Source organism: Heptranchias perlo, chromosome 6 (genome assembly GCF_035084215.1).
Source record: "Heptranchias perlo isolate sHepPer1 chromosome 6, sHepPer1.hap1, whole genome shotgun sequence".
Lineage (NCBI taxonomy): Eukaryota > Metazoa > Chordata > Chondrichthyes > Hexanchiformes > Hexanchidae > Heptranchias > Heptranchias perlo.
The window spans coordinates 43,449,841-43,470,986 of NC_090330.1; the positions used below are offsets into that span (position 1 = coordinate 43,449,841).

Genomic DNA, 21,146 nt, shown 5'->3' on the forward strand with positions numbered 1-21,146 from the left:
GCTCAGCCTCCTGGACCTCTCTAAGCAGCAGTGCACACGGAGGCTCAGAGTCACTCGACATGTAGTCGTGGACATCTGCAGCCTCTTTCATCCCGAGCTGCTCCTGGCTACCCCGAGCACCATCTTCTTACCTGTCGCTGTCAAAGTCACCACTGCCCTCAACAACTTCTCCTCCGCATCCTTCCAGGGTACAACCGGGGACATCGCCGATGTCTCTCAGTCGTCTGCGCAAAAGAGCCCTGCAAATACACCTACACCCACTCTGCAGTGACACAATGGGTGGCATCGGTTGTGGGTCTTCATAGTGATCCTCAGGAGTTGCACAAACCAGACAGGATTCGCGAAGACATGGCAGTAGTGGTGCCAATATAATATGTGATGTGAGTTGGTCAGAAATATAAGTAACACCCATGACAAACCCTCAAACAACCTTGTGCATCCCCTTCATGCTCACGACACGTTTGCCTTACGCTGCCTACTGCACATATGTGATGCATGCCCTGTGGCTGCAGCACAGGTAGTGGCAGGTTGAGTGAGGCTGGCCGTGAAAGAGATGCACGAGAGGGTGAGTATGAGAGAGAGCCATGAGATTGTATGAGGATTGGGTTGAGTGGTAGTGGTGGGATCAGTACTGGCGAGGTGAGTAGGTGCAGGTACGATGAGGATGAGGTTTGAGTGGGTATGAGGGGTGATGTGACAGAGTAGTGTTGGCAGTGCTGAAGGAGATGTGGGGTGGGGGCGGTGATGTGGCAGACGGAGTGTAGGGGAAAGACTACGTGTACTCACTTTGGCTGACCTACTTAGGTCATTGGAGCGCCTCCTGCCCTGTATGCAGGTGGGCGATATGTTGGTGGCGCAGGTGACCTCCTTTGCCATCTCGAGCCAGGCCTTCCTGGTGGCAGAGGCAGGCCGCTTCCTCCCGCACGCTGGGAGGAAGATCTCTGTCCTCCCCCTCCTCCTCACCCCATGTATTGAGACCTGGAGTGAGGCATCATTAAACTGGGAGCAGCCTTCCCCCTGGGCTGCTCCATGCTGTAATTTTTCCTATTTTTTGCAGCATCTGTCAGTGGAGGACTGCCCCTTTAAATAGAGCTCCTCCAGCTGACAGATCTTACTGCGCATGCGCAGCCCGCCCGACGCGCAGATCAGCAGTGGGGAACCCGGAGGACCAGGTAAGTGGATCCAATTAGTGGATTGGATGCTACAATCGCGCGGGAAGCTGACTAATTTCACCGGGCGCGTTACCCACGCGCCCGATAGCCCCCCCCGCCGAGAACCCGCAGCCCTGCTAACATCGGGCCTGTAGTGTCTGGCCTTCTCCATTTCTTCTCAAAATCTGCACATGTATTATGTGCACATTAAATTTTTTGACAATTGTTTGCAACATATGTGTAATAATGGGCTTCCTTGGGGGATCTGAGTTTGTAAGCATGTTCTCAGTCCAAGACCACCAATTATAACTTGACTGGGATCAGCTGACTTTGTACTGACTAGAGATCAAACCAGTACCTCACCATGTGGTGCCCTTTATTTGCAGAGCCTTTGGGTCATTAGGTAAGGGTATCAAGGGATTATGGAGCTAAGATGGGTAAATGGAATTGAGGTACAGATCAACCGTGATCTAATTGAATGGCGGAGTAGGCTCGAGGAACTCCTGTTCCTATGTTCCTAAGTTCATACATTCTGATTTAATAAATCTCAAATAGAATATGGACAATAGAACAGAATCTAAATAAAGTACATTTTTCATGACATGGCAGCTTGTCATGATGAATGAGTGTCAGTGTGGCGATCTACAATATCTTGGCAAACTTTTCAACCATTTTGTGGAGACTAGAGCCTGTGCCTTGTGACATCAGTAGGCAATCATCTCTGTTATGATGCTTGCTGAGGTCATCCACTAAAGAAAGTCATTGGCAGACACAAATTAGTGTCCAACATTGAAAAGCATTTCATCACGCACAATGGCTTTCCAATCCCTGATGATCTCCATTTCAGTTCGAAGGCATAATCTATTTTATTGTCTGTTACTTCTATTTCTTTATTATAATTTCACCTGAAATATTTAATTTTCACGGTTTACAATATTCTTCAAAGTAGTGTTGAGTAACACACTGTTTATACAGATAATATAATGTTGAATTGGGCCATAATTTGCTGCAGCTGGGCATCTAACGACGTTTGCCGTTAGTTAGGCTTGCCCTTGCACGTTTATGTTTTTACAGTTTTTGCATGGCAAGTTGCTGGAAGTGGGAGCTGATAATGTCCAGCGAGGGGAACAGGGCAAGGAACTGTGTATCCCCTTAACTAGTCAGATTAAAGGGTTGTAAAATTAACAACACAAGGATTGAGAAGGAAGTGTAAATTAGAGTGGGTGAATTCAATGTCAAATCAGGTAGAGAAAGAGAAATAAAGAGAAGGAAAGAAAGATTGGATTAAGAGAGAGAGAAAATATAGACGGAAAATAAAAGTAAATAAAAAATTTAAAATTTAACATTTTTGAACTCTCCAACAACAATTAAAACCTGAAGGAATGGGACTCCACGCTTGTAAAAGTGATTTTTCAGTGCCAGAGAGGTTGATTGACAGTAATTGACACTTTTATCACATCATTAAAAGGGTACGCAGACTTGAAATGACTTGACTTTCTCTGGTGAATTTAGTTCATATCTACTGCTCAAATACTTCACGTCATTCAATGCATTTCAATGGTGAGGCAGATAGCAAAATGCCACTTTTGCAAAGCTAACAGTGGAGCAGCGCAACTCGGACATCAACTTTTGGATATCCCCGTTTAACCGCGTATCTGCCCCTCGCCTGAAATTCCTGTACCATTTACGCATAAATAACGGCGAGCTCCATTAGCATCACCATTATTTTGATAGCAAAATCTCAGGCATTATCTTCAAGCTTTTTCAATTGCATTTAGAAACTTATAACAGAGAAGAAGGGCTTTCGGCCCATCATGCCTGCATTAAATTGCATCTTTCAGCTATCGACCCATTCCTCTTATACCATAAGCCCGAATTGTTCGAATGAGCCTCTTGTGAAACTGCTTATTGAAAGCCTTTTAAAATATAATACATGCTACTGCATTCCCTTTATCTATCCAATCATTCCCTTTATCTATCCACCTCTTCAAAAAAAACTTTATGAAATTCATCAAACATGACATGCCTTTAACAAATCCATACTGACTGTCATTGACTCACCCAAACATTTCTAAATACTCACTAATTTTATTTCGAATTTTGTATTCGCATTGGAATGTGTGACCCAAGATGTCAGCCCAGAGCTCGCTCCAAATTGAGCCTCAAGCCTCTATATAAAACCGGCAAGCTGCAGAAGCCAATCGGGTCCCCGATGCAGCTGGATGGACGGTTGGGGCCCTGGGAAATTCGGCTGGCTCTGATGCGTTTAGATACTCCCACATCACAATTATGGTGTGCAAAGATTAGAATGAATGCTTGTGGTGCTGGTATGTAGTTCCTTTTTCTGTGATTTTAATGGAGATGCTAACTGGGTTAATTCTTCTGTTAAAATAGTGGGCCAATGGAATTGAATTGGAACACATTAAGCATTTTTACACTAATCTTCACATAGCATAATTTTCAGGTCATCATTTGTGATGCTGCGTTTTACATGGACGCAAAACAGGTCACTATTCCTTCTCTAGCTTTTCAAAGTAGCGAGTGTATATTAAACACTGAGTGAGGAGAGTGAAGTGGCACAATGTACTGCAGCTCCAACCAGGACAGTGGTGGAATATCCTCACTTGAGCAAAATATCTCAAGAAGAAACCTATGAAAGGTGCGGAAAGAAATGGGGTGAAAATCATCAAATAGCGATTGAAACGTGCTGAAAATAATAAAAAAAAATACACCAACATAAATATCTTAGATCAAAAATACATTCTTGCGAAATCTGCTCAACTCCCTGATTTGGTTAACTTTTGAATGGAAGCTGGAATGTAAATAATAAAAAGGTCTGCTTTACATTATATGAAAAAAAATCGAGTCACTGGTTACAGTTCCACTTCCAGAAAAAGTGTATTGTGCTAATTCAGCAGCTATTCTGTCCACAATGGTTTGGCAGTGTAGAAAAACTTATTTCAAATGAATGGTCTTTTTCTGTGCATGTGAAGAGGCCTCACTATGCCTGATCACTATAAAATGCTTCAGTAATCTAATGGATAGCTTTTCTATTTTTTTCCCATACATTTTTCAATTTCTATTTTTATTGCTTTTCTTAAGCCAGCAAATTGCCACTTCTTCAAAAAAAAGGGGTGTAAAACAGGAGGGTAAATCACCCCAAGCTTTAAAAGATTGGGGAAAATAATAGGATAGGATACCATGGGTCTCTGCCATGCGGGAATGGAACGGTAGCATTCCAAAAATAGCAGCGCTCCAAAAATAGCAGCGCTGAACTTACCGCCCTGTTCCTTGCTCCTGATCCGTTTGCCACCATTTCTGACCCATCATTAGAATGGGCGATCAGATGTCCGCCTGTTTCGGGCAGGAGCCCACTTGAAATCCCCAAATCATAACCCTATGCTATTTGTGCGACAGCAATGTAATTTTCAGGTGGTGTGCATGCTCTGCCCGTAGAGCGGCCTAACCAGCAGTCCTTAAAGGGACCATTGCATCCTGCTCACAAAACACAGCAGAACGCCCATGCCATTGATTTTTGAGGGGCCAGGAGAAACATGAATGTCAACCCGCTGCCAGCCCATCTGCACGTCTCCTTCAATTCACTGCTCAGCCCCTTTAACTCTAAACTTCTGCCCCGTCATTCACATACCTTAAACTCTACATACGTGACAAATTGTCCTGATTCACATAAATCACTGCCAAAAAATCTAATCAAAGATGGGATTTTTGAATTCAATAACACCTCCCTCATCTACTCCCTTCCACCCTCATGTAAGCATGTCTTCTGCACAACCCTTTCTACATTTGACCATACTCCCGCCACCTAGGAATCTTATTTGGTAAAAGACAAGATACTCATCATATCCCTGAAGCCTTCTACCAAATATCTCCAGATTAACGCTGACTCTTCTAAATTCTTGCCAACTTGATCTCCACATTCAATTTCTGAATCGTTTAAAAATGAGAAATATCCCATACACAATCCCTCATGACGACTTTACCCACTCTCCCCCACCTTTCACACCATCACATATGCTCAAGCATTCATTTTTCCAGTTGAACATTAATTTGTTGATATTCCTTCCTGAAACTTAAGGTCCCACAGTAACAATAATATGCAATAATCGGGTTTCTGTTCCTCATCACTACCCAGTGATTCCTGTTGAAAAGTGTGTGTGTATGAACATTGGGTGAGGGCAGGGTCAGGCGTGCCATCAGTGGCTGAGCTCTCGTAGGTAGAATGACAAGTTAGACAATGTATCAGAAGGCAGACATTCATGGAACTCTTCCTGAGAAAGAGTCACTACCTTCAGGAGAGAAGGGAAGAAAGGGGAGAAAATTGAAAATGCAACTAAAATTTAATCTCGAATCTTTTATACTTTTTAAACTTCTCCATACCAAACTATACATAATACTTTGATTTAGTTTAATAATCCTGATTCTAATGCATTTAATTTGTGCCTATTGTAGATTTTTCTGCACTTTATACAGCCCATAATCTCATAATATTGTTACACTGCAAGTAGTAGTCATGAGGCAGGTCCATTTGTTTTAAACCTCAGTAATGCAACTTACTAATATTTCTTGGTAATGTTATCCTCATCTAGTTCCAGATGATCATTCTCAAAGATCTGGCATTCATTATTTTGTAGTTTGTTGTCTGATAGATGATCTCTCAGTAAATTCTAAAGTCCAACCTCTCTTTCCATTGCACCTTTTCTTTTTTCTATCTTATTGATAATACTACTATAGTCAATGTTCTTCCGAACTGTCCTTTCCTTTCGAGTTACAATTACAATAGTCTGCTCTTACTCACTGTTCAGGCTTATTGATGGAGAATGGTGAATTGGATCAGAGAGCAGATGACATCAGGGTCTGACATGAGCCAGAACCTTCAAAAAAGGAGGGGGTCGATTTTGAGCTTTGGGCGACCGACTTCAGGGAGTGTGCCGGCCGGTCGACGGCACATGGTGGCAAAAAATCAGCAGTTATTTTGAACCTCGTCAACATTTGGCCAACAAGCTGTGGTGTGCCATACAGGCATCACAGTGCAGCTCGCCAGATTGAGACCTACCAATATTGAGCTGCCCCGGCCGGCAGAAAGGTATCAGCAGGGGAGGGTGGGGGGAGGGTCATGATCGCATGGGGTGGGGCAGGGGGGCCAGATTACTTTTGTGGAGCCTGAGGTAGCACTCCTGCTCCCCCGGCTCCACAAATATATCAAATTTATCTTGGTTGGGCCTCTTCTCCTTTATTACCCATGGAAATGATCAGAATGTGCACAGCACAGACTCTCACCATTTCCAACCTAAAATGGCAATCGGCATCTTAGGACACCGATTTGAATATTGAAATAGATCTACTGCTTGAAACAGACAGATGCTTCGGGCAGGGTGGTAGAAGTTTGGAACTCTCTTCCGCAAACGGCAATTGATACTAGCTCAATTGCTAAATTTAAATCGCAGATAGATAGCTTTTTGGCAACCAAAGGTATTAAGGGATATGGGCCAAAGGCAGGTATATGGAGTTAGATCACAGATCAGCCATGATCTTATCAAATGGCGGAGCAGGCACGAGGGGCTGAATGGCCTACTCCTGTTCCTATGTTCCTATGTTCCTATCCTGCGGTAGGCCCCTTTCAAAATGGTGTCAGCTGCAATCGTAGGGGTTAATGGGGTGGTAAGGCTGCTGAATCCACTTTGAGGCCAATACTGTCCCATTAACGCCAGGCGATACATGTTAAAATCAACCCTGAGGGGAGAAAACGGGAGGAAATAAAAAGTAAAACAAAACAATTCAGCTATCAAACGGTTAATTAACATTAGTTACATTAAAATCTCTTTCTTTGCAATTGTAGAGCTTTACTCCTTTTTTGTTCATTGCTCCTTCCTCTCATTTTAGTTTTCTTTTATTGGTTTGCTCTGCTTCTGTGATTTTCACACTTCAACAAAGACACAATGTTTCTTGGGTCTTCTCGTTAAACATTAACAAACGTAGCTGTAGGTTCCTTGGGATGAGGCAACAGATTTCGAAGATGATCATTAAACTTGGCAAAATATTTTCACACCACACAAGAGAAATGCAAGCTGCAACAAAATCCGGATTGTCGGCTTCCAATCAAAAGTTTGAAAGCCGCACAGTGGAACACATTTATCAGCTCTGAAGACAAAGCTGACTCTGCGAGGACTCAGCATGGATAACTGGCCACTGGAGAATCAGGATTTTAGTTAAAGATCCTGACTAAGTTAAACATGTCCACAGCCTAATTGAATTTATTTTGGGGTCTAAAGCATTGTGAGTGTCTCCAATGTTAGCATATCATAATCCTATTTTCAGTAATGTTTTATGCATTACAACACTGACACTTTTATTGCTTCACTATAAACCAGAAGTGGGAAACTTCTGCAATTTAAAAGGACACTGTTGCCATGGTGTGCAAATATCTTATCATGTTTATACACAGCGCTGATCGGCAACACGATGAGGTCATCTCCATTGATACAGCATCCGGCTCTTGGAATTTAATTTTACGCGTATGAAAACACATCAACCACTAGATTCCCAGCAGCTTCCAGGGAATACCAGTCTCCCTGGGCTGGTCATTTTTTTAATATTTCCAATTCACTCCGATGTTGAAACAAACTTCAGTTTTACACATCATGTGTGTCTTTATTACTATAAACTAACCATACATTACAATAGTCAGCAATTTTTAAAAATCTAGATGCTGTATCTGTTTGTCCTGTCATTCTTTTCTCTCCAGGGGATCTAACGGTGTCTGCCGTAAGTTAGTCTTGCCCTTGCCTATTTAGGTTTTTTAATTTTTTGCGTGGCAAGTTGCTGAAAGTGGGAGTGGATAATGTCGGAGTGAGGGAAACATGGCATCTGGGACCTGAGTAAACAGGGCAAGCAACTGGGTATCTCCTTAACCAATCAGATTAAAGGACTGTGAAATTAACAGTGCAAGAACTGAGAAGGAAGTGTAAATTAGAGTGGGTGAATTCAATGTCAAGAAAGAGAAATAAAGAGGGAACGATAGATTGGATATCGAGATAAAGAGACAGAAAGAAAAAGCAAAGAAAAAATTTTAAAATTTTAAAATCTCCAACAACAATTAAAATCTGAAGGAGTAAGACTTCATACTTCTAATAGTTAATTTCCAGTGCCAGAGAGTTTGATTGGCAGTAATTAACACGTATCACATCGTTAAAAGGGTACTTTGACTTGACCTAACTTTCTGTGGTGAGTTTAGTTTGTATCTACCGCGCAAATACAGCAACTTCACGCCATTCAATGCATTTCAATGATGAATCAAACAGTGAGATGCCATTTTCGCGAAGCTATTAGCAAAGCGGCACATCTTGGACAGCAACTTTTGGATACCTGCATTTAACCACGTATCTGCCCCTCGCCTGAAGTTGCTGTACCATTTGCGCATTGATAACGATGAATGCCATTAGCCTCACCGTTTTTTGACAGCAAAATCTGGCCCAATTTCTATTGCTTTTCTTTCTTAAAAAATAGATTTGGATACATTTTCCTATCTTTTGATCTGACTATTTCAGGTCCTGCTGGCTGTTTTGGACAAAGCACCCAGATCAGAACAAATCTGGCTGAAAACCATCTCTAACAGCTATCTTTTCCGCCAACCAAAACCTAAAGTTTGAAGATGGTCATACATCTATGGCAATCAGATCAATCTCCTTCACGGTTCCAGTAGCCCACACGTACCTGGAGGAGGTAACTCAGCTGTGGCAATTTAAAGGTTAAAAAAAATTGAAAAGTTATGTGGATAGACTGAAGAAGCTGGAGTTGTTCTCCTTGGAACAGAGATGGTTGAGAGGAGATTTGATAGAGGTATTCAAAATCATGAAGTATCTAAGCAGAGTAGATAGAGAAACTGTTCCCATTGGCAGAAGGGTCAAGAACCAAAGGATGTAGATTGAAGGTGATTGGCAAAAGAACCAAAGGTGACATGAGGAAAAACTTTTTTACACAGCGAGTGGTTGGGATCTGAAATGTGCTGCCAGGGAGGTGGGTGGAGGCAGATTCAATCGTGGCTTTCAAAAGGGAACTGGATAAGTACTTGATAGGAAAAAATTTGCAGGGCTACGGGGATAGGGCGGGGCAGTGGGACTAGCTGGATTGCTTTTGCATAGAGCAGGCACGGACTCGATGGGCTGAATGGCCTCCTTCCATGCTGTAACCTTTCTATGATTCTATTTAAGTTGTAGCAGAATTAGTGTCTGCTACAACTCCAACTTGGTATGGCAGCCTACAAGGCAGCTCTACCGCACAGCATTTGGACTGAGTCTACTTACGTATTCCTGGTATAGAAACATTGTCCTTTAAGTAAGTTAGACAGAGTGAGAACTGTCATGTTAATGGAGTTTTCTATTCCGTCGCAATAGAAGAAAGCAACACTAGTGGGTTAATTTTCTTCGTATGCTATTTTTAATGCTTTGGTTAATACATTTGTATAAATTACTGGCTGTAGTCCTTTTAAAATAAAGAGGATAATAAATATGTTAAAATGGCACAGGCAGAGAATTTGGGCATCTATGTTAATCAGGCCATTAAAAATAGCACAAGAAGGAAATAAAATCTAGAAACGCATAGCGTATTATAGTAATACACCTCCAAAGAAAATTCAGTCGAGCTGCAGTTAAGATGATCATATCACAGTTCAGTGACTGCAGTTTCTAAGTCCTAGCCTTGGTTGACAATTGAACCTGCCAATATATGCGATATGAGCTTTGCCAGCAACCAGTTGGACTGCTTGGTGGGACATCCCACCTCAAGGAAAAGTGACAAGTGATTTACACACTATGGAAAGAGAGTCTCTCCCTTAATGAGATACAGAATAACACAGGCAGGACACATAGGGGTCTGTAGCCCTTTCACCCACCCTCTGTGTCACCGGGGTACCAAGAGAGGTGAGTTTTTAAATCAAGGGTAAAAGAGGTTAACAAGACAAAACTAAAAGAAAATCTAAATAAAATATAGTTTAGTAGTGGAAAGTAAATTTATGATTTTAATTGAACAAGGCAATAGTTTATTGAGACTAACTTTAAGTTAAATTAGAAAAACTAGGATAAAGGAATATAAGCTAGCATGCTATAAACAGAACAATTAGCCCCAGTTTTGAATGTGTTATGTATAAAGATTAGAAACATACAGCAGCCTTCTGACATTCCGATGAAAGCACACTGATTAAAAATATTGATTCAGGACACTGGGGAAAGATGAAAGTATAAGGGTTTGGGCACAAACCCAACAATTTCTTGATGCTCAGTTGAAGCTCCATTCGAGATGAGAATCACATAGCAAATATGTACAGACATTAATTGCCCCATAAAATGTGCAGGTACATAAAATAAATTGTAAGGCCGGAATCAGATCAATGCTACCACAACAGCCCATGGTTACCTTTGGGATACTGTAATAGTGCTTGAGTTTACAAAATGTAGATGTCAGATCCTTTATGCCTGTTCTTTTATGATGGTGAATTATTTCATACAGTTTTACATTAAGAGTTTTGCTATTTGGTACTAACCTAGTGGTTCATAGAATGAGCTGAGACTGTAGTCTTTGGAAAGGAATGGGAGATAAGGTAAAACAGCTTTGTCTCGTTTCTCCACTTCATGAATATCTTGTTGTTCTGCCCACTTGACCTAAATGAAAGAATAATGCCCAAAATTAGGATATAGTTGGAAACATCACATTTTTACTATTTCATTTATGGCCTAGTTTATATTATTAATTTGGTATGCAATTGAACAAATACACGTCTAGCACTTTCCCATCCTTGCACTTCACAAACATAATAACCGTAATTCTAATAAAAAAAACAAATTCTACAGCAAATTTGTAAACTATTCATTTTTACCGTGTTATGTAATATCTATAATAAATAATCATACCACTGTCCACCAATCAGAGTGCTCTGTTTTGTGAGACGAGGCACCTTTTGGTGCCTTTGAGAACAGCCAATCTTCAGCCACTGTCACAGAGCCCTCTAGTGATGTCGCGAGGAATTTGTTTTAAATAATAGCTTCTGGATCAACGAATATTATTGGCAGGGCCAGAGAAATGTATTCCTCCACACTAACTTAGCTGATGTTATAATGTTATCTGTTTTCTTTAAATAAATGTAATTTTTTTTATATAAAGGTTAAATCTTTAAGCTTTTTGTGATCTTAATTATCAGACACTTATAAAACTGACATTATCCTTCCCCCTCCAATTATATTATTCTACTCAGTGTAGTACTGTGGTATAGAACTGCTTCCTCTGCAACCACCTGACAGTGTTATTAAAACCCACATAAGCTAACAATGACGTGATGGAATGCATAGCTGACATTTTAGGTCCAGCTTTATAATGTTTTCTGAATCCCACATTAATTTAAAATAATGACAGTGCTGGCCTACCTTGACCTAAAATGGCTCCCACACATCATAGTAGTGGAATCAATGCGTTACCTGCCAGACTCCTATCCTGAATTTTAATAATCTTGCCACATGGTACCAATCCTTGTGACATTCCACAGTAACCAAAGGAATAAGGTATATAAACAAATAATGGGATTCATTAAGGGCTATTTATTTCATTTAGCATTTCTCTCTCTATATCCTTAGTTTAAATACTGGTTCCCTCCCCTCTTGCAACCGCAAGTAACCAAAACATGGGAGAAAGCCTAGTTTTCCCTTTAGTAGCGTTAATGAAATTACAGGAACGCACTGTTTGAAACATGCAATTTCGAAGAGTGCAATTTCGTTAGCAGGTCATTAATTATGAGGAAACAGTCATTCTGTTGTTTTTAATAAGAGAGAAATTTCAATCACATTGTGGTCTTTCCATGTTGTGTACCATTCCTGGCAGAGAAGTGGGAAAAGGCCCTGCCTAACAAATCACTGCCAACACCACTCTGCAAGTAAGATTCGCGCCAGACAAGTGCCAGGCAATGACCTTCTCCAACAGGGGTGAGTCTAACAACTTCCTTTTGACATTCGATAGCATTACCACGCTGAATCCCCTACCATCAACATCCTGGGGGTCACCATTGACCAGAAACTTAACTGGACCAGCCACATAAATACTGTGGCTACAAGAGCAGGTCAGAGGCTGGGTATTGTGCGGTGAGTGACTCACCTCCTGACTCCCCAAAGCCCTTCCACCATCTACAAAGCACAAGTCAGGAGTGCGATGGAATATTCTCCACTTGCCTGGATGAGTGCAGCTCCAACAACACTCAAGAAGCTCGACACCACCCAGGACAAAGCAGCCCGCTTGATTGGCACCCCATCCACCATCCTAAACATTCACTCCCTTCACCACCGGCGCACCGTGGCTGCATTGTGTACCATCTACAGGATGCACTGCAGCAACTCGCCAAGGCTTCTTTGACAGCACCTCCCAAACCCACGACCTCTACCACCTAGAAGGACAAGGGCAGCAGGCGCATGGGAACACCACTACCAGCACGTCCCCCTCTAAGTCATTGGGTCAAAATCCTGGAACTCCCTACCGAACAGCACTGTGGGAGAACCTTCACTACACGGACTGCAGTGGTTCAAGAAGCTGGTTTACCACCACCTTCTCAAGGGCAATTAGGGATGGGCAATAAATGCTGGCCTTGCCAGCGACGCCCACATAAAATAAATTTTAAAAAACCACTCTGAAACCCCCTGCTTTTCTTTCAATGTTAATTTATTTCCATAAATTTACTTACAATTTGATTATATATCTTTTAACTGACATTCATAATTCAATTTAAAAGATGTACTCTAGAATACGTCCTTCCAATGGGCTTACCTTCATTTTGCTGATAAAATACGCCCTATTTGTCAGAAGTATGAAAAACTTAGGTTTGAGAAACCTAAGTCAAAAACAACTTTATTTTTAAAACCAGGACTGTATGAGATGACTTGCCTCCTGATCAGTGCTGCCACATTTGCTGAATTTTCACGTCTTTGATAACATGACATTCCATCACAAACCCAGCAAAGATGGCAGCTCCAATCACAGCAGCTTCATTATGACATCAGAAAGCAGCAGCTGAATGTTGAATCGTGTCACGCTGGGTTCACGGGTTAGGCCTCGTTCTTTGACCTCTGGGACCTTGCTTTGAATCCATCTCGCCTAATTGGATGACTGGTCTCCCCTCTCTGCTGTGTGTTAGGGTCTTGGAATGAGTTGGGACATTCTCAACCTAATTCCAGTGGGTTTAAGCCACAGCACAAAACTGCTCTTAATTTTTTAAATCTTATTCACAGTGGCTAAAAGGTTGGGATATTGGTGCAGTAGAGGGTGTTCTTTTGAGATTGAAGTTAAAGCACGTTATTGGAGCAGAACAGAGGGAGCTTTACTCTGCATCTACAAAAATACGAAAATGAAGGAGAGGAAAAGACCAGCTCGTCCACAGAGCCTGTGCTATACCTGATCTGGGAGTGTTTAAGAATGACGTTGGGAGCCAAAAGTGGAGAAGGTAATTCATACTTTAGCACTGCCACCCCTGTCATTTGATGAGCTCAAAAGTTCAGCAAAAAATACATATTTAAAGATAAAACAAATACTGTGTTCAGTGACTTACTAAAAGATAAAGTGAATTTACTGCTGCGTATGGGTACTTTTTAAACTGAAATTATGCTTCTTGAGCAAAGATGGTCTTTGTGTTTGTCTCTAAATGTCACTGGGTTTCTCTTGTTCAGGGAACGTAAGGTGGTATTTCATCATTTCTTCTGGGTTATATTTTCCAGAAAAGATTCTGCAAACTAAACTGACTAGAAAAAAATATTTAAATATGTCTTTACAAAATATTAACGTTTCTTCTTTCTATAGGAAGGTCCATTGGCAAGAAAATGAAACTTCTTGAATGGTGCACGTTCCTAGATGGTGCACAATTATAAACATAAAAACAAGGAACTGCGTCACCCTAGTGCCAGTGGGCCTCAGTTGCATCAGACAGTTAGTTCAATCCCCATTCCAGACTTGTGCACAATAATCCCAGCTGACATTTCATTGCAATACCAAGGGAATGTTGCATTGTTGAAGGTGCTATATTACTGATGAGATGTAAAGTGAAGCTCTTTCTACATGCTCAAGCGGATGTAGAGGAGTTCTCCTGGTATCCAGTCCAACTGTCTTCTCTCAACAAGCACCACCAAAAAAGGCTCATCTGGCCATTCATTTGCTGTGTTCAAATTGTCTGCCATGTATTCTACATGACCAAATAACTGCTCTTCAAAAGTAATCCAGTGGTTGTAAAGCACTTTGGAATGTCCTGAGGACGTAAAAGGTATTACATAAATATTGGTTCTTTCTTTACTAAAGTTGGTATACTTTCTCTAAAAAAGCACCTTTGTTGACTGCATATTGTTAAGATGTGGAGATGGACTGGGGTTGAAGGAGAAAGCCTCCGAAAGCTTATGATTTTTAAATAAAACAGTTGGACTATAACCTGGTGTTGTAAGATTCCTTGCATATTGTTAAGAGTGTGCTTTAAATATATCTTGTGATAATGTACACTGCACCACCTGTTCAAATCTATGGAATTAGGATTGAAGACTGTTCATGGACGATGCATTCCATCCTCATTATAAATTTTTCAGAGAGAGTACTCTATGTGTTATGAGTCTACTAGATTTTAGCTCATGACCTTTCCATGTTGCATTTTTGTTCAATGATGAGACACTCACTGGACCTTGTTATAACAAAGTATTTGGCTACTGAAGCCCATTCTATTAAGAGGGTGAAGTTCGGCAATGGTGTAGAACATAAGTGTCTTTATTAAAATAAGACTAATGGAATTTCTGATTCCTTTCCTCTAAAAGATGAAGCACAGTATCACACACACATTTTGAAAGAATGTGCAGTTAACTGAACTTTTAAAAAAGAAAATAAGGAACTTATGACTTTGTAGCGTATTGTATATTTATTTATTTAAAGTTTGAGGCCCTCTTTTCATGGTTTTGTAATATCTTCCCTTCCTAATGGTTTCTTGAGGCTACAACAACAATAACTTGCATTTATATAGCACCTTTAACATAGGAACATGTCCCAAGGCGCTGCACAAGCGTGTAATCAGCCAAAAATCGACAATGAGCCAAAGAAGGAAATATTAGGAGAGGTGACTAAAACCTTTGTCAAAGAGGTAGGTTTTAGGAGGGTCTTAAAGGAGAAGATAGAGATTGAGATGCGGATAGGTTAAGGGAGGGTATTCCATCGTTAAGGCCTAGCTGCCTGACAGCACAGCCGCCAATGGTGGGACAAAGGGAGTAGGGGATGCATTAGAGGTCAGAGTTCTCGGAGGGTTGTGGGGCTGCAGCAGGTTAGAGGGATAGAGAGGGGTTTAAACATGAGGATGAGAATTTTAAAATTGAGGAGCTGGTGGAGCGGGAGCCATTGTCCGTCAGCGAGTACAGGGGTGATGGGTGAGAGGACTTGGTGTGGGTTAGCATACAGACGCAGAGTTTTGGATGAGTTGACATTTATGGAGGGTGAAGAATGGAAGCCCAGCCAGGAGAGCATTGGAATAGTTGAGTCTGGAGCTGATCAAACATGGATGAGCACTTTGGCTGAGGTAGGCACTGAGACAGGTGATGCTATGGAGATGGAAGTAGGCAGTCTTTGTGATGGAGGGAATATGGGGTCAGAATCTCACCTCAGGGTCAAATAGGATACCGAGGTTACAAACAGTTGGCACATTGTTCATGTTTTATAGACAGAAATGGTGGACATTTTGAATATTACATATGCAGCGCTAGACCAGTCAGGCAAACCTCTATATACGTTAAACTATAATGATGCATGTAATGCAATTGTGATAAATGCATCTTCCCTGCACCAGAATCTGCACAAAAAAAGGAAAATGTGGCATTTTAACCTGTGTCGCTTAGGAACGAGAGCAGGGAAACTAACCAGAATGAAGTTAATGAAAGCTCCTCCCTCTCCCAGCAACAATAACTGTACAAGCTATTGCCTTTCCATACCAGAAATTAATATATTATGTCATTCACAGACTCCAGAAAGATATGTTCATATCTTATCATTAAGTTAGTTATTGAACTTGTTTGCTGCAGGATTGACGGCAAATTCTAATCAACACGTCATTTTCCCACATGAAATTTGTGCCAACTTGTAATTTTTCAATTTACTTGAAGCACGAATATTACACAGCAATGGCTTCAGGATTTCTCCAAAAGCTTTATGAAAGTCTTTTTGGAGCTACAATGAACTTGCTTGAGTTGGGAGTTTTGAAATGTTGTGCGGTGCAAAACTCCCCACAAATAAAATGATGTTGAGCAAGCACCAAAGCTTCAAAATGTTCAAAGATCATTAAATCTTTCACTTAAGGTATAAGCATAACTAACCTCTTCTACAGACTCCGAGCAGTATTGTACACAAGGTATTAGAATGCTGAAGAAACCTGTGATTTAGACATACAGTTGGAAAGCTATTAATTGAGAGGATGCAGTGGAGATGAATGTCCCATTTATCAAATCAGCCCCATTAAGGAAAACTACACTATAATTTCAAAATTGCATTGTAGGAACTAAATGGTACCTCTTTAAATATCCTGATTAACTAGCATCATAGGTATTGAGCATTTCCTTTTTTCGCCTTTGCCCAAATGCTGTAAAAATTAGTTTGCTGTGTTCAGAAAGACATATTACTGATTGTAAAAGCTACCACATGATCAGTGAAGCTATCCACATATCCGATATTGAAACATATGGCAGTGCTTGATATCAATGTAATGGGTCAGCAACTGCAAATGGTTGGTGCCCTAGATTTTATACTTTTCTGCTTTCTGACAAGGTTTCAATAAATGTTTAAGTCATAAAATGCTTAGCTTGGCATTAATTGTATTAGCCATATGGTGCTTCTGTTCATTTATTCAGTAGGATAAGGGTTAAATTGGCACTTTCGTTACACATTTCATCCAAATATAACTAACTTCATTCATTTCTCTGTAAGATTTATAAAATGTGCATGGTAGTGAATAATACTCTATTGACTTGTGCATTCAAATAGCAGTCAGGGTTAGACATTGATTTTTAATTATGACAAAGGCATGTGCTATGGTCAAATTTGGATTGGGATTTGAAGTGTTTGGATTAATAACTGACATCCGTTCAGCAACTGACCTATTTACACGATGAGGCTTCCCATTAGACTCACTGGCCTACTGAATGTGAATCAAGCGCAGACAGATTAATTAGGTTCGATATTTCACAGTCTAAGTGCACACCCCATGCAAAAACTGGTAAGATCTCAGGTACAAAACCGAAACTTAATGCTTATGCCACTTATGTCTGGTGTATAAAATATAAAAAAGGTAAAATTGTTTAACTGTCCACAGGGAGGAAAAAAATTATAACAAACATACAACAAAAGATGTCTTGCAGACCAGTTAGATATACATTTTGCATCAATGCCATCAGTTTTGGTTTCACACAATACAAAATGTGTTTGAGTTGAGTGTGAAGTTGCTGATCTGAAGGCATTTGGTATTCCAGCAAGTGGTGTGAGAACACTTGAGGATGTAGTCTCTCAGTGATTCAGCTTCATACTATATAACTTCTACCTTTGTGACATGAAGCATAGTCCCAGCTAAATTTATCCTTTGGTCCTTAAAGGTTGATTGCAGAAGGCATTGGAGTACTTCAGTAATTTAACCCCTTCCCAAGATGTGTCACTTGTCATCTACACCATATGTGTCCTTTGAAATGATGACCTTAGCTTGCAGAAATGATTTTCTACTGTTGCACTGTGAAGGGCACCCTGATGTAGTAAAGAATCAAACATTTCCAATAGTCTGTTAACCTTTCAGAAACCGAGAGCCTTGCTAAGCAAGAAGCCTTATTCAGTGGGGAGGCATAGTTGCTGGAAAGAAGTATTGTTTTCAACTTTTACAGACATGTATTTTATTCATCCCTTGTGCATGCGTGTGTTCTGATGAACTTGAAACTGATGACAGCACTTCATCTAGTGCCAAAATAGATGCCGGCAAAGCACAAACTGCAATAATCACAAACCCTCCCATTCATTATTGTTTAATTATATGCAATTATTATAAAGTGACTGAATATTAACTCACACAGACTTTAAAGTGCTCATATGCTACTTGTCAGTCTGTCATCCTAAGGCCATTCTATTTTTTTTTACTGAGTAAACAACCATTAATAACTATGGTATGCAAATTTGGTATTTTTCACACAATTATCGTGAAGCAAATATACCTGGACTCAAAGGTCATTTGCCAGCCGGATGAGCACCTGTAGTTTTCTAGTGTGCATGAATACAAAATCCACAGGAAGTGTTTACCCTAACTCGGATTTGTGACTGAAAAAAAAATGAATCCATGGCCCACTTATCGCTCGTTACAGCTGAAATGTTCATCATTTCTGCCTGCATTAGTAAACAAATCATGTATTTTTGTAGGAGAAGGCTGTCACAAATTTCAGGAACTAATTAAAGCACACAGGCACATCTTTCAAATGGGCTCCTTTCAGAAATGATCTAAGCATTGTTTCTCGCTGCTGGACCACTGGGAGTTTTCTGCTAGAATGGCAGATGAGCTGGGTTATCAATCACTCGGAGTTCTATTAATTTTATCACAATTTTGATGGCTGCTGACATTAAATGACATGAATTTGGCCATAACAATCTCTGGGGTAGCTCAACTTGTGTGTCTATTCAGATGCTAATCACATTTTGACCTTAAAAAAGGAATCCAAAAAAATCTTTTTTTTTCCCCCGATGGTGGAAAAACCCGCACAGGCCACTTTTATTTTTAATTTTTTTTTTACTGGTTGACCTCTCTGCTTTGCTCGCAGGCTCATTTCTGCAGCATCCCCTTATAAGATTTCAATAAATGCTCCCTTGTACAGAATGATCCAAAATAGTGCTGACACCAGCTTTCAGTGAGATGAAGAAAAGAGAATGTGTGATGATGAAGACGTTTCAAGGACACCCGCACTATGTAATAGCTATCTCTCTGGGTCAGTCAGTGCTTCAGATTGCTTAATTACTGCAAACTCACGCAGGTAACTGTGATGAACACATGGAAAGCCATTAGGAGGTCTAACTCATTGTTTAATTACGAAAAGAGAAGATTAAATATTTAAAACTGAAGTTCTCTAGTGAACACATTTTTTTTGTTTATTTAGGTTTACAGTGGTACGGTTAGAATGTGTAAGAGTTTTTTTAAGACAATTTGTATTTTGACAGAAGAATAATTGCTCCTATAACAATTTTACATTTTGTAATTTATATTCACTGGTTCCTAGCTGTACTAATCCAGGTTAACTGCATTCTAAACATAAGTGAACATTAGGAACACTGCTGTTTTCCATGCGAGAAATACGTCTCTTTACAACAGCTTTATATTTTCCTTCAGTTACTAAAGCGAGTCAAAAGTCAGTGCAAATATAAAACAGGGAGATCCATTTTGTACTTAACAGCACCTTTTTTTTTTATTGCTCACATTTGTGACTGAAGGAAAATATACTCCCTAGTGTTTAATTTTAAATATTGATCATAACGCGGTCATACGTCTATCGGATTGTTTATTATGTCATACGCAGATAAAATTTATTCTGATACTTTTTACTGGACCAATCAATGTGGTAGTTAGAGTGCACAAGCTTTCAAGATCACACATATGCCTTTAACTCACTGTGTTATCTGATGATGGGAGCTCCATGATGCCAACAGCTCATGCTCTTTTTAAATTCCTGGTTCATCCAACAGCAGGTATTAATCTACTTTGTTTATCCAATGTTTGTGAATGATGATTCATTATTACTATTTCATAAAGATAAATCATCCTTCCCGTGTTGTTTTCATGTGAATGCCCAGCACAATCTTGGCATAATCCATCTTCACATACAATATTTTTCAACAAATGAACCTCGTTTTTAGTTGTGTAAGTAAAGGGACAAGGCCCGTTGAGCAAAACACCATTAATGTTGAAAAGAAGAGCGATGAGGTAAGTCAAAAAGTTTTGGTAAGGTGTCACCAAGCTTGAATTTTAAAAGTACGCAGATTTTATATATATATATATATCTTGCGCATAGCATGCATCTGTACAGCATCACTATGTTCCAGATCCATCATACTCAGACATTAAAACACTTCAAAAAGTACTTAATTGGCTGTAAAGCACATTGGGACGTCCTGAGGTCGTGAAAGACGCAATATAAATGCAAGTCTTTTTTCTCATTGTGATTGGCTTGAGTAATTACTGACATGTTCACTTGCTCAAATATTGGATTTTCACCAGAAGGTGAAAGCTACCAGACAAGCAGCAGAAGCCACAATTACCAATCAGGAGGCAACAACTCGTGCACTAACCAAACTGTTCATTTTTTTTCTATAGCTCCCAACCGAGGATCATCAACTACCACAAAATGAACTCATAAAGGGTAAAGATTTCCTCTGTGGGCCATGTGTAACAAAATTGTAAACCTCTTTATAAATGGGTTTAGGACTTCCTTACAGTGGAAATCTTTGCCCACTCAATTTATTCTAATTTCTTTGACTGGCCATGATGTTTCTACAGAATGCTAACCATATAAACTTAAAAAATAAAATTTCTAACGCAAAAAGCATGAAAAGAAAATCACAAAACAATATTTTAACTTATTCCTAAATTGCCTGTTGGCAATTTCCTGTTGAAACTCTGTCCAATAGGCTTGGCTCTCTCAAAGGCCTAAGGCCTGAGTTTCACTCCATTTCTGGAGCTGGCTTTCTACCTCAGGCCATTCCTTTTGATATTTTTTAGTTCTCTGCACAAGCACAACTTTAGTGCCCAGAAACCTCCATGCAGGTCCTCCAGGCTCATCTACAAGGTTAATTTTAAAAGATCCTTTGCCTTTTATTAAACCATCTAGGGAAAACATGCCACAGGAAAAGTTTGTCCTCTGGTTTTGACCTTTTTTTTCTGTGGAAAACAAAATGACTCCTAAACAACAAAGACTTGCAACA

The 21,146-nt window shown here is 40.2% G+C and overlaps 1 protein-coding gene across 1 annotated transcript in view; it reads right to left on the reverse strand.

The window, feature by feature from the left end:
• Window positions 1-21,146, reverse strand: part of LOC137322945 (PC3-like endoprotease variant B) — a 544,890-nt gene that overhangs the window by 328,285 nt on the left and 195,459 nt on the right. Inside the window, exon 4 of the mRNA XM_067986203.1 lies at window positions 10,708-10,825. Coding sequence (XP_067842304.1) covers window positions 10,708-10,825 — 118 coding nt within the window. The remainder of the gene's footprint in view (window positions 1-10,707; window positions 10,826-21,146) is intronic.